Source organism: Pleurodeles waltl, chromosome 1_2, assembly GCF_031143425.1.
Source record: "Pleurodeles waltl isolate 20211129_DDA chromosome 1_2, aPleWal1.hap1.20221129, whole genome shotgun sequence".
NCBI classification, from domain to species: domain Eukaryota; kingdom Metazoa; phylum Chordata; class Amphibia; order Caudata; family Salamandridae; genus Pleurodeles; species Pleurodeles waltl.
The window spans coordinates 127,369,014-127,382,800 of record NC_090437.1 but is presented as its reverse complement, the minus strand read 5'-3'; the positions used below and the strand labels follow the sequence as shown (position 1 = coordinate 127,382,800).

The following is a 13,787-nucleotide window of genomic DNA, read 5'->3' as shown; positions in this document are numbered from 1 at the left end:
TGACCCGTGAGCGGAAATCGCATATTAAGCGGTATATTTACTACAACTGGATTCGCCATTAGTATAACAAAAAATAGCTCTAGGACAGAGAAGGCACACCAACATCGGGGTTTTTCCTCTCAAAGTTCAAGCTTGAACAACCAACCACTAAGTAATAGGATGTACCCAACCTGTGGTGGCGGAAACCCTCAGCCCCACGGACGTCTCCGTATACGGAACCGAGGAGTCAAAATATACACGAGACCGAGAGAGTCAGTCAGACCCAAACATTAGAGCCAGACCAAACGTTGGCGGCGCCATGTCGCGTGGGCTCTCATTATCCTAAATGAGACTACTGGATTTCTAGGCAGCAGGATCGATAACGGTGTGGGGGACTGAGTCTGACCCACGTGTAAGGAACTCTGTCACCCTGAATCCGGTTGTTGCTCCGGTTAACTAGCAGTGCCTCATTTCTCCCACGGGGAAGAGATGATTGGGCAGCCGAGCGCATGACATCTTTGGAACTTCTCAGGGAAGTCGTGGTCACTCAGATCCAAACCAACTCTCTCATTCACAATATGGTCTCATATATAAATGACAAAGACAGTATAAGTTTTATATAATGTTTTAATAAAACAACTGTATTTTAGATATTAAGGCGTGAGCCGCAATAACCAGAACAATACAACATAGTAGGATTGATATAGTAACCAGGAGAGTAAAACATAGAAATAAAGCTATCATAATTCCTAACCGTTTCTACTCTCCCTCTGCTTGTTCTATTTAGAGCACAGCATGTTAAGCTTCTAGCTTGCCTTTCTGTATCACTAGGGAGACGGACACCCTCATACCTGAGCAAAGGCCTTTGATCTGGTTCAGCATCTGCAACGAGGCAGTCAGCGTCTAGTTGTGGTTCCCTGGTCGGAATCTCCCTCTTGCATGTATTGGGACAAGGAAGTGATTTTATAACTAACATGTCATCGTGATCACAAAATGTTCCTATGCAGGAATGGCAAGTCTAGACTCCTACCACGTCTATCGGCAATGTACCAGACTGTATCCTTGACTAAAGCACAGAGTGAATATGTTATGAAGAACTCCAGTGCTGAAGTAGGCAAAACAGTGTGATATGAATAAAAAACAACACCGTAGAACTGGCTATTCTGTAAAATAACAGTACGAAGCCTAATAGAAAGCATTTAAAATAAAGTGCACAGAGGCTCTAAGCTGTTAGCAAATGAATAAAATATATTTAGGGCAAAGTGCACAGAGGCCTAAAGCCTGAAGCTAATGCGCAAAATATACGTAAAACTGACCACACTACAACTAAACTAGTAGTATGCCTTGTCCATGACAAACCACAGGGACCTCTTGCATATGGTGCTAATCAGCACATGCTGGTAGGTGTCCCTGTATTCTGTTCTGCAGGCTTATAACAGCCTCCTGCAGCGTGGCCATTTTGAACTTTTGCGTCTTTATGAATCTGTTCAATGTACATTGGTCTAGAATGGGTCTGAGTGTTTTCTCTGGTTTTGGTGCCAGGAAGTAGACTCTAAAGATATGCCATGGTGTATTCGGATTATGCATTATGATTGTGCAGTTTGAGCGCTGGGTTGCAGCGTGAAAGTGGCCTGTACATAGACCTCAAGTAGACAATTTCTTTTGAGCTGTTACTGCTTGATAGGGCACTCTGCAATGAAAATCATTGCACTGTGATTTTTCATTCTTTGCTTCAGGCCGTCCCTGCTGGGCCATAAAGCCCCCCAACTCCTGCTGGGTGAACCCTGAGACTTTAAACCATGAATGATGATTCTTCTTTCAGGGGCTCAGGTATCATTGGAGGCTTAACCCCATGTGCTGCTCCTCCTTTTCCTTCTACCTCTAGGGGCGTGGGGGGCTAAATTGAAGATATACGCAAAGGCTTTGAGTCTGTTTTTTTTCCCTTTAGACATCAAGAGCTCTCTGTTAGACATCGAGGTGTCCTTTTCTTGAGGATTTTTGTCCATCTTGTGCTCCAGATCTGGTTTCGGATTAGAGACCAGTTCAGACGTTTTACTGCAAATTGTGTCTTTCAACTTGAGCCTGTGTTGTTCTTTTTACTTCTGCTTGGCATCGATCAATGTTGTTTTTAGTGTTGGTATAGCCATTGATGACTGAGTCCAAATGCTTTGGCTCAACCCCAATGGGTTCTCTTCATTGAAGATGGTCAGCCCTTGGCCCGGGCGTCACTCTGATTAAAGGCATGTTCTAATACGCAGTATTGATGTTTGAAGTGACGTGATTGGAGTCCTGTACACAAGCATAGAGAATACATATTTATGAATGCTGAAAAGGAGCCTATTAAGAAAAGTTATGTGCTGTAGCTCTTTTGGCCAAGCACAACTGGGGAAGTAAGAATCTTCATCCTAAAGTGTTTTTTTTTTCATGTCCACTTGAAGTCAAAGCAGGTTTTGAACTAGCTAGACGAGAGGTGCAAACCAACAGGTCTTCTAACATTCTGCCAGTGTTGTACCTGCGGATAAAAACTCAGGGGACTGAGACATGGTCACAGATGTACGCACTAATGTAGGTCACAATTTAACCTCACAGCAGAGTTGTCTTACCTTTCATCCTTTCGACGACATCAATACAATAAAAATAACGGTCAACTAATATCACTTTTTAAAAATGCACTTAGAGTAAATGCATATTTGTGTGTGCTGTACAAATGGGCAGGAGAATTTCTGCAAAACTAAAATCACTTAACTAGTTCAGAAGAGCTATGTACTATATAAATGTGGTAACACCAGCCTTGAAATAGAATTACCTTGTTAACAGGAACTGGGAGTTCTGTAGAGTTTGCAAACAGTTTTCTGTGTTTGATGTATTGGTTGCCACTTGCGACTGTGTAATTACAGTGGTAGCATTAGCGGTATTGGTGCGCCTGGTTGCGTTCCGTGCAGTCTCTAGCTGCTGCCGTGCTGCCTGTGCCTGCTGCCTTTCTAACTGCAGTTGCATTTGCAATTGCTGAAGCTGTGAAGCAGAAGGACCAGAAGAGTTGAGTTGTCCACCTGCTGAACGCCTCACTCCTGATAACTGAGACAAAAGCTCTGTCAAAGAAAAATAAGTATTTATAAGATGAGGAATACAAACACGGTCCTATCGCTGAACTCCTTAACAAATGTTTATTCTAGTACTATTAGACTCGGATAGAACAGCACCACAGATAATTTCTTCGATACAGTTTCAGGACGCCAACAATAAAGCCTTGATTAAAATAGGTTAGCTCGATTGCTCTACTTATTAAATGGGATGGGTGACTAGAGGCATTTCACAACACTTATGATATTGTTGAAATTGTTATATTGTCGAAATGACAGGCAACAAAGAACTGTCATAAACCCACAACCAATAAAAATCTAAAACAAAAAAAAATAGAAACCCAACTTGCTGAAAAAAATAGCCATCTAGAATATTCATTGTTTAAAATAAGGTCACGGAATTAATATTTTTGTTGACTGAACAGAATGACCCGGTCCAATGTAATTCAAGTAGTTTAAAAAACATTCTAGCTTTGGGTGGTCCATACGTCATTCAGATAACTTAGGCATATGTGCAAAATTACAAATCTGCAGAAAAGGTACTAAATTCTCAGACTTAGTCAAGTCCATAGCACAGTAAGAGATTTCCCATGGAAAAGTCCAAAACTACTCCTTCCAGCGCAACACAGTGGTGGATTAAAGATTATTTGTATTTGCAGAAAGGCTCATAAAGTCTTATTAGAACTTTGCACACCTAGTACGGATGTCAGTTGTTCAAGGAGTGGGAAAAAAAATAGTACTAAGTACCTGCAGTACTAATATTTCAGATGGGCACATGGGGATGGATTCACAAAGGTATGTAGGAGTTAATAAAAAGATTACTGGGACTGTAGACTGTGCTTTCTTTGCATTATTACTAATAGTGAATTTGATGTATCAGGCCTTTTTCACAAAGGCATGAAAGAACATGTAAAAAACAGTACTCTCAAGAAGCCACACTGCTGAGGACCTGTGTGTGTGTGTGTGTGTCTTGTGTGCTGCAGGTGGGGGAAAGAGGTAGGCCCTTAACCTTCAAGAACTACAAAGCACCGACAGTAATCCCACTACACAGGAAGAATCCGAGCGAAGCCCAGACAAAGGGCGGGTAATGGTTGGCAAATCAGGGATTGGTGGTTGTGGTGGATGGCTTTGTAAATCTGCCTTTGCCTGTACCCTTTGAATTGTTACCCCTGTAGGAACCTCTGTAGTATCTGCTAGGTGAGGTGCTTTGTGCCTGGGTACGTTGGAAGGAAGTGGAGGTCACAGGGATGGGTCCCAGAAAAGGGGCGGGGGTTTAAGCCTCCACAGTAACATGAGTGGCAAAAGGAGTCACAATGTGGTACTGTCTTTAATACTCCCATGGCCTTAGCCGTTTCATTATATTTCCTGATCCTCTCAAGGAAGGTGTCAACTTGAGGACCAAAAAGATGATCTCCATCAAATGAGAGAGTCAAGAGGTTCTGTTGGACCAAGGGTTTAAACCCTGAAAACCGGAGCCAAACATGCAGTCTTAGGAGGACACTGGAATTTATCCCTCTAGCTGTAGTGTCAGCAGCATCGTGGGCGCAGAGGTGGTGTTTGAGAGGAGTTTACCCTCAGAGGTAATTTGGTAAGCACTTTTTATATGTTCTCCTGGGAGATGTTGGAGTATGTCCTCCATCCCCGACCCAATGAGCTCTGTCGTATCATGAAAGAAGGTCAATTGAGTTAGCAAACCTTCAGTGGTTGGCGGATTGGGCAGCCACCCTCTTTCAAGGTGCATCAGTGTTCTTGTTCTCTTTGTCTGGTGGGGGTGCGCCCAGACAAAGAGAGGTGGAAGGGTGCCACACCAGATGTTTTGGAGTTGGCCCTTGTGCATGCTGTTGCAACCATTAGGGAATCAGGTGGAAGCTGACCCTTGATGTAGACAGGATCATTAGGTGATGCCTTATAATTTTTTATCGACCCGTAGTGTAATTATCCTAGACCTAACGGGGGGTCGCAGAATAAGTTAGTGTGCCTTAACATTCCAAACTACCAAACCCCTAAGACTTTCATCCTTGAATGAGCACGCCTCATGCTCACGAATAACTACCTTGAATGTGAAAGCACACTATACCTACATACATTTGGGACTCTGATGGGGAGCACATTTGACTCCAATATGGCAGGAATGTATGTGTACAACTCTGAAGCCAAAAAACCGTCACACTAACAACCCTTACAGACAGAACACTGTACTGTGGAAGCGCTACACAGATGACATCCTCATCATCTGGAAGCGAGATGACACCTCTATTCCCCCAATCTCCGTTTGGATAGACAATTGCGATCACAATTTGAAATTTACTCACACATTGAGTAAGGCAGCAATCAAGTTCCTAGACGTTACGATCTTTCCCGAAGAAGGCAGGCTGTACACAAAAACCTATCATAAGCCTACAGATAAAAATACATTACTAAGAATTGACAGTTCTCACCCCGACCTCTAAGGTAAAACTTACCCTATGGGCAATTCCTTAGGTTACAAAGAAACTGCACAATTTGTACGATTTCAATCATCAAGCAAAAGCCCGGACAGAAAAATTGCGGGATTGCAACTATCCTGTAAGGGTAATGAAAGCCGCACATGAACAGGCAAAGAACCAAAATATAGAGGCTCTATTGGAAAGCTATGCTCATGACCAGACCAGACCTCCATCCTTCTCACATGTGCCACTAATTATAAAATCATCCCCAACCGGGTCAAAAAGGTTATTAACAAACACAGGGGCAGACAGAACGGATAAACTTAATTGGGAGAACCCCTCTTCTCTTTTAAAAGAGCAAGAATCCTCAAGGACAGTCTGGTGTCGACCTGCCCAAAAAAAACCCTAGATTAAAACCACTATAAGGGATCATTTGTGGTTTCCCAACGTTACAGGACACTACGTATATGGAAACTGCAGCGTGTGCCACTTAAACACTCAATTTGGAACCAGCAAAAGTATGGACAATAAGAAAACACACTAACCGCAATTTTACAAATGATAGTATACTTGTTAACTTGCCCATGCAATCCCCGCTATGTTGGTATGACAGGAAAAATTAAGACACAGATTTGCAAACAGCGTAGCAACATCCGCTGTAAACGAAACACAACAAAAATGACTGACTATTTCCTTAGAAAAGGCCACACCACTAATTACATGAAACGGGTCATCAAAGAAGAAACACAGAACAGCAGCAGCACGACGGAGAGACAATTGTTAGAAAGAAAAAAAAAACAACGTTGGATATACTGACTTTCTACACATAAAACAGGTAAAAATATCCTGTGGAACGCCTTACAATTGAGCCTAGATCTGACTCACCTTTCTCTATGTTAGTTATAGTCGGAGGTTTCAGGGGTCAACTGATACATACAAAAAAATCACTTAACTCTCGGGGTCCGCAGTAGGATTATCTAATTTTGTCCCTTTCACTGATTTTTTGCTAAATATTCTTATTAGCATGAGATTTCAGTAGTCCACTGCGACACACAAGATGTCTGCATAACAACTCCATTTTGACCACCGTGGTTTTAGCAGGCACCTTTCAATTAATGAGCTGTTACATAATGAAAACCCATTTTTATCAAACAGGGGGTATTCATTTTAGGAGCGCCTTTCATTTTTTATAGTCAGAATACAGTGAAGAACAAGCAGTCACTAAGAGAAAAATATTGGAGCATATGGTCCAAAAGGGCCCCCTTTGAACATTGTGGTCTTATATGACACCTTTCCACTAACAAGCTATACAATGAACACCCATTTTTTTTTTTTATCAAATAAGGGGGTATTATTATTCTTTTGAGATTTTGTTTCTCCTTTATAGTCAAAATTCACAGAAGAAAGCATGTTTTCCAGTTGTGATTTTATTGACATGGTGGTGTAATTGAAATCGCTGGCACTGATGCTGACAGGATTACTCTCTCCCGTGTTCTAAAACACTTGGGGCCTGATTACAACTTTGGAGGAAGGTGTTAATCCGTCCCAAAAGTGACGGATATACCACCAGCCGTATTATGAGTCCATTATATCCTATGGAACTCGTAATACGGCTGGTGGTATATCCGTCACTTTTGGGACAGATTAACACCTCCTCCAAAGTTGTAATCAGGCCCTAGGTTTCCTGCAGTAGGAGCATGCTTTTTCAAGCGTATGCTATCGATAGCACATGCCTGGTTCTGTGTTTCAGGAAGATTTGATAAGCTATGGGTCTGTGGCCGTGGCCCGCTCAAGGCACGTGCCACGTTGCCAGGGATGTCAGCAATCACTCTCCTTGGCCACACCTCCATTCACAAAGCATCTGATCGCACATTTAGTCGGTCGAGGTGGCGGGCTCCAAGTGTACACAGAGCTCCAGAGGTCACAAAGTAGGTCCACAAAAGGGTGATGTCCCACGACGACTTAAGTGTAGGCTGGGAGGCACCAGGAGCATGCTTTTATGTTCTAGCACTGACTACGAAGGCATTGTTAATTTATGATGTAGCAGCGTGACACTACAGGGCTCCATACCGCACCTTGCCGAGGCTCCTCGCTCCTCATGGTAAATTACTACCCAACAACAAGAATGCAATCTCCTAGACTTATTACATGGTATGCATGTCACCTCACGCTTTCCCACACAGTTGCTTGGGTATATCTACTATATGAGTGTAAAACAGATTACATTAAACAATGGATGTCTTTAGCCATCGCTCTGCCATAACAATCAACATGATGTATGTATAAAAGTTATTCTGCAGTTCTGATTGAACAGCAGTTATGGGATTTTGTTCAGGAGCTCTGGGTTTCCCAGAGCTCATTGAATATATGGCACATAGTATCCTCCTGGATAGTGTAAATGCCATAATACGAACCAATGCCTTTCTCCCTCTTCTATATTTCTCCCAGATACTCAAACGGAGTGATAATGAAAATTATACCATCCTTTACGCACTGCTAATTTGTTGCATGCCTTTGTGTACATGCGCTTCTGGTCCTGAAGAAAGCCATACTGACCCTTTTGGAGGCTTGGGTATTATGGCTGAAACATGTCGACCTACACCAAGGAGGTGAGAGCACATTGCTTCTCGTAACACATCCATCACTGTTTTTAACTTTTGACCAAGGTTACCAATATTAAAATATAGCACACTGGTTGGTAGCCCGAAGACAATTTTAACTCACCTTTTTTGCATGAAAGTTTGAAAGAGTTCTAAAAACAAAAGCTCTGCTGTAATCAGGCATTGAAGCACACCCTTGATGCACAAGGAGTCTTGGGTGGGACCCCAATGACGAAGCATGCCACCAACCAGGTTGGTGGGTGAGGGGTCTTTTAAACAAAACCCATTTCCTCCCGTAAGTGTTGAAGCACAGGTTCCACAGGCTTGGACCAGTGTGCCCATTGCTGAATATAAATGTTTTCAACTCAGATACCTAAGTTTTTGGTGCAGATGTTTTTGGGTCTGAAGTAGGTGTTTTTGGCGCTGAAAAAGAGCAGCATTTTGACACCAAAGATTTGGGCTCTGATGGTCTGCTCAGCTCGGCTCCGGGGCAGGACAGATCGACTCAGAAGCATGCAGCCTGTGTTGAGCCAAAGATGGGCATGTCTGAGACAGACAGTCAGGGCTGACCATGGCCAAAAGGTAGAGGCGGCTCAACTGTGGCTTTTGGCCTGTTTGACGTGGATAGTCAACCCTTTGTGGTGGTCTGCTGGGGTTGTGGTAGGGATGGAGGGGACACAGTACTCATGGCTTGTTGACCTAGGGTTAGAGCCTGCATTTCAATCTCCGAGTCGGAGCGGTCATTGTAGGAGAAGGTTTTTTTGGCAGCAGCCGCCACCTGTGCCTGTATCTCTTTTTGAAGGACCTCGAGTCCAAAAAGGTCCTGTGTTTCCTCAACACTGCGGCGGGACATGTCGAGGCTTTGAGCTTGGCGATGACACAGTGTCTTCTTGGAGCAAAATGATCACAGCTGGCCCAGTCGTGTTTTTGGGAGAGGCACAGGTTACACAACTGGTGGAGGCTGGTGTGCTGATATATGGCTTGGCATTGAAGACAGAATCGAAAGGGCATCTGTCCCATCACCGAGTGGACCTGGTGCGGAGGGAACGCCAAGATGAAAGGTGCACCCAAAGGGGTGCGGTTAATATGAGCTGCCACAACAAAGTCTAGGAACTGACTAGAAAGAAGAAGGGCTTCATTGAAACAATACAAACGGAAATAGGCTGAAATATGCAACAACTGTGTCAAACGGGAGCAGAGGAACACACATTTGAACCCAATGAAGGAAAAAAACAATCTGACAATGGAGTTGATCACCATTCGCATTACCAGCAAGATGAGGAGTCACACTTTGAATCTCTAATAGGATACCATTAGCAGCATCATGACGTAATTTCTTGTAGGTCGTTTCATTGCCCGTAGTTGCAAGTATTGTAATCTACAGTCTTATTGGTGAATTATGACTAGGGCTCCATCATCGTGAGTATGCTTAATCGGAATGCCCTTCCTTTTCTCAAGATAAAGGGCTTGACTTTCTGCTTTGCCGTGGTCGTTCAATACTCAATTAATAGTATTCTAATGTCAGTTGGATATGCAAATACTGCTGTGGGAGTTCTGTGTGGGGACAAGGTCAAACAGAATTTCTTTCTTCAGACCAATATCTGAAAAACTGTTCACTTGTTGGATGGGTGAAATATTATTTTAAAATTATGGAAATAGTGGTACAATTCCATTCGGATTTTGGATGAAACATAATTTTGGGTAGGGAAAAAATCAAGGGCTTTATTTAGAATGCTCAGTCCTATCTCTGCATAGGTAATGTCAGACAGCGACCACCAGGTTTAGTTGCTTGGTGTGGTTGGTGCTCTTGTCCTCTCTCCCTGCTGTGTGTTCTTACAAGGCAGTCGTGAATCCACTATCCTTGTAAGTGATCTTTTTGTTTTTGCCTCTGCATCATCATTTGTCTCTGCCACCAAAATGCCACCTATTGCGATATCCAATTAGAGACACTTGGAGGAAGTGGAATTTGTCAAATCTGTGCTAGGGCAAGCTGGCTCCCCGAGGTCCTGGGCATGCTTCCCTCAGAGCTAAAAGGCCACTTATTGGGTGTTGGTCTGTACTTCATGTTTTTTCTTTCTTTTTACGTCTTGAGGCTGGTTAAGATTTTCAGATGTAGTCTCATGGCCATCCTTATCTGTGGGCATTTTAAGGCATGAGTCTTCCACACAAAACGCTTGCAGTTCAACAATTCTTTTAGATGATACAATAGGTATTGGAAAGTCTGTGTTAAGTAAAGTGTTAACTTATATATCAGTTCAAAAGTTAGGTTTGTTATTCTGGCGATGAACACACTTAAGATTCCTTTGGGGTGCTGGAATGGTATGTTGAGAGACTCTATAAATCTTATCAACTGCCATCTTAAAAATGTGTACTTGATTTCAACATCCAACAATCCAATAGGTATTGTGTGTAACTGATGAGCACTGTCTAATTAGATATGTTCTCTATGAAGTTGTATTTAGCTTCCTACTTGGCTTGATAGGATTTCATTGTAGAATGTTCTGTACTTCCTTACTGATTTCCATACAGCTTTTCAAACATTCAAATGTAGCTTTTCTAAGATTTCAGGAGCCACATGCTAGTTTCAGAATGCAGATCTGCTTGACAAAGCTTTCTCTCTTGCATTGTTAATATGCCTTGCTTTTCGGAACATGTATTATGTTGTCATAAGTAATTTGCATCAGATATGAAAACCACGTCTTTCTTGCCAACATAAGCGCTATCATCACTAATATTATTCTGGATGTTTTTAATTCATCACCTTCGAAATTAATAGGATAGATGAACATGGATAGACAAATGTATTGGATTAACCTATCTCAATGTGCATTGCCCTTTGATTGTGGATGGTAAGATCTGGAGAAGAATTTCTGGTGTTTATGTTTGAAAAGTGTGTTTACTATATTTTGTTTTATCTTCCATTAGCGTGATATGTCCATTTGTCTTCTGCGAAAGATAAGTTTGAGTGTTTTCTGTCCCTGGTACAAGACTCCCTAGGTGGGTACATATGTTGTGATGGACTGGAGATTTGAAATGCCTGCTCTTCAGTATAGTGTAACATTACAGTGGTTAACAGTAAATACTTTACCCACTGAATTTTATTTTGGCATTGCTGGAAGAAATTGCTTTTACCAGTCAGTTGTCCAGAAAGGCCTATATATGAATAGACTTTCTTTATAGGTAGGCTGCTACCACTGCCAACGTTTTCATGAATGCGCCAAGGTCGATCTGTTCCGCAACCCACACTATGAATTGCTCATTGTAGAAAATTGGTTATTAGTGTTAACTGGAAGGGCGGGGGGTTACAATTCTTGTCAGGGTGAAACACAAGCGAACCCCAAATGAATCGTGCTTAATCCTTTGCTAACTCGGCACAAAAGCAGTCAGGCTTAACTTAGAGACAATGTGTCAATTATGTATAGAACACACAGATATGCAGTTTTAAAGACTTGCGTGTAAATGAGATTGCCTTTGTATTAGCACATGCAGTGGATGCATATTGTGTCCACTTCTGTTTGTGTGTCCTCTCTGTGAAGGAACTTCTTCTTTTCAGTGCTCATATGGTTAGAGAATGAACACATATGAACCTGTTCTGATAAATGCCTGTGACCTGGGGAGGGTAATGGATATGTCAGAAACATGAATCCAACACCTTAATGGCTCATGGTTACTGGGATGGTCCTATCCAGTGAAAGGGAGGCTAGAAAGGCAGAAAGCACTGTAAGCCCATGGCAAGATGGCTGCACATTAGTGCAGCTCTGCCAGCTACGACAAAACGTCTACCAAGCCAACCGGCCGGAGCGACCGGTGGAGCTTAGTAGCTCGCACCCAGGCTGCATATTAATCGCCATTACAGGACCACAGCAACGAGCTGAGTGGGATGGCCTACGAGACAGGGCTGCACCTGTGATGTAAGCAGAGGAAATGCCGGCATGTAGAGCTGCGGAGTGTAGAGACAGCAACCCCATGAGGCCGCAGAGGTATTGTGATTGCCATACGGGCAAGAGACTAGAGGTGAGCAAGAGCAGCTGAATTAGACGTGGGACCTGAGAGTGAACCAGGCTGCATGGCAGCGGCCTGGTGAGACATGGATAAATTATTTGGGGAAAGCCCTGGGAGCTGCCGAAATTGAGCTAGGCCGAGGCCCTGGGAGAATGAGGATCTGCTTATAATCCACAAGCCGAGGGTGGCGCACATAACCTGGGATCGCCGAAGCGCTAAAGGTGCACAAAGTGCACACTGACGGGCCCGGACAACAGAGGTGGGAGTGCAAGCGCGAGATTAGCTTTCTGCCCTGTCTTGACTAACTAATGGTGGCTGAGGCACTAGCTGCAAACTGGAGACCAGGGGTCCCATGCTGGTTCTTTTTTGCTGATCTGACCTTGGGGCAGCCGCAATGTAGTGAACATAGCGGCAAAACTATCAGCCTGAACCCATGAGAGCAATTCAGCAGAGGAGGCACTGATGCGGTCTTAGACATAGGAGAATAGTGAGGCAAACAAATAGTGCTAACTTCGAGACACTACAATGGTGCAGCACACACTGCAAACGTGGCTTAGATAGCCCTGTGACATCCTTTAGAACTGAGACAGCAGGTGGCCACCCTTCATACTGATACCCATTCAGAAGTCCCTACTGGCAGCGATCTCATTGATTCGGCCTGCCCTGTTCCACAATACACAAATAGTTAGGAGCACTCCTGCCTAACATCCCAGCAAATAATCTGCCCCATTGCATCATGATAAATGTAGTTTCCTCAAAAAACGAACTCAGTTACTTTTAAATATTTCACCTCTAAATAGGTGCAGCCTTTGCTGTGCATCTCTGGACACATGTGTTTCTGGGTTAATCCCTTCTTCAGCAGAGAACAAATTTGCGGGGTGCTGGAAATGCTGCCATTAATCATCCGGTTTCAATACCTCTTCACTGGCTTATTTGCTGGGATGTTAGGCAGGTGTGCTCCTAACTGTTTGTGACTGTTCCACAATACAGCCTCCCTGGGAATCCTGCGCTGGACATTTGTGAACTTCAGGCCATTGACTTGAATACTGAAAGACTGCACAGAGACATCCAGTGATAACGCCAATACAAAGGGCCCAATCACAATATAGCCGCAACAAAACGACCTATAAAGGGTGCATGAGCTGCCATGGGGAAAGTAGATCGAACCAAAACTCGCCTCACTTTTGACCCTAAACGCTCTAATAAACCTCCACCAGAGACTGTGCAAGTACATGAAAGCGAAGCAGGATTACAGGGAGCATCGGTCCTAGAAGCCACATTGGCAGCCATGCAATGCTGCCTCCAATCAGTAGATGGCAAGACAGTTGCTAAATCCAACTAAATGACCACATCTTCAAAACTCGACAAACCAACAGCATGCGGTGCAACAATGCATATCAGACACAAAAAACAAACCTTTGATGGTGAACATGAAATGCTTGAACATGGAGAAAGTTCTCGCTTACATACAGGCTAAAAATGAAGATTTACAGGTGCTACCAAAGATGCAATTTGCACATAACTGGTGTCCGATAATCCACAAATAAAGGTAAAATGAAAACCTACATAGAGATGTTCCTCAAATCACAGTTTGTCCATGACAACTTATCCAATATGCTAGTAATGCAAAGAGCACATAGATCCCTTATGGCACATCCACCTCCGGGAGAACTGCCATGCTCCTTAATAGCAAACCTGCT

At 43.3% G+C, this 13,787-nt stretch overlaps 1 protein-coding gene across 1 annotated transcript in view; it reads right to left on the bottom strand.

The window, feature by feature from the left end:
• KCMF1 (potassium channel modulatory factor 1) overlaps nucleotides 1–13,787 on the bottom strand; it is a 459,539-nt gene that overhangs the window by 172,378 nt on the left and 273,374 nt on the right. Inside the window, exon 6 of the mRNA XM_069236813.1 lies at nucleotides 2,786–3,068. Coding sequence (XP_069092914.1) covers nucleotides 2,786–3,068 — 283 coding nt within the window. The remainder of the gene's footprint in view (nucleotides 1–2,785; nucleotides 3,069–13,787) is intronic.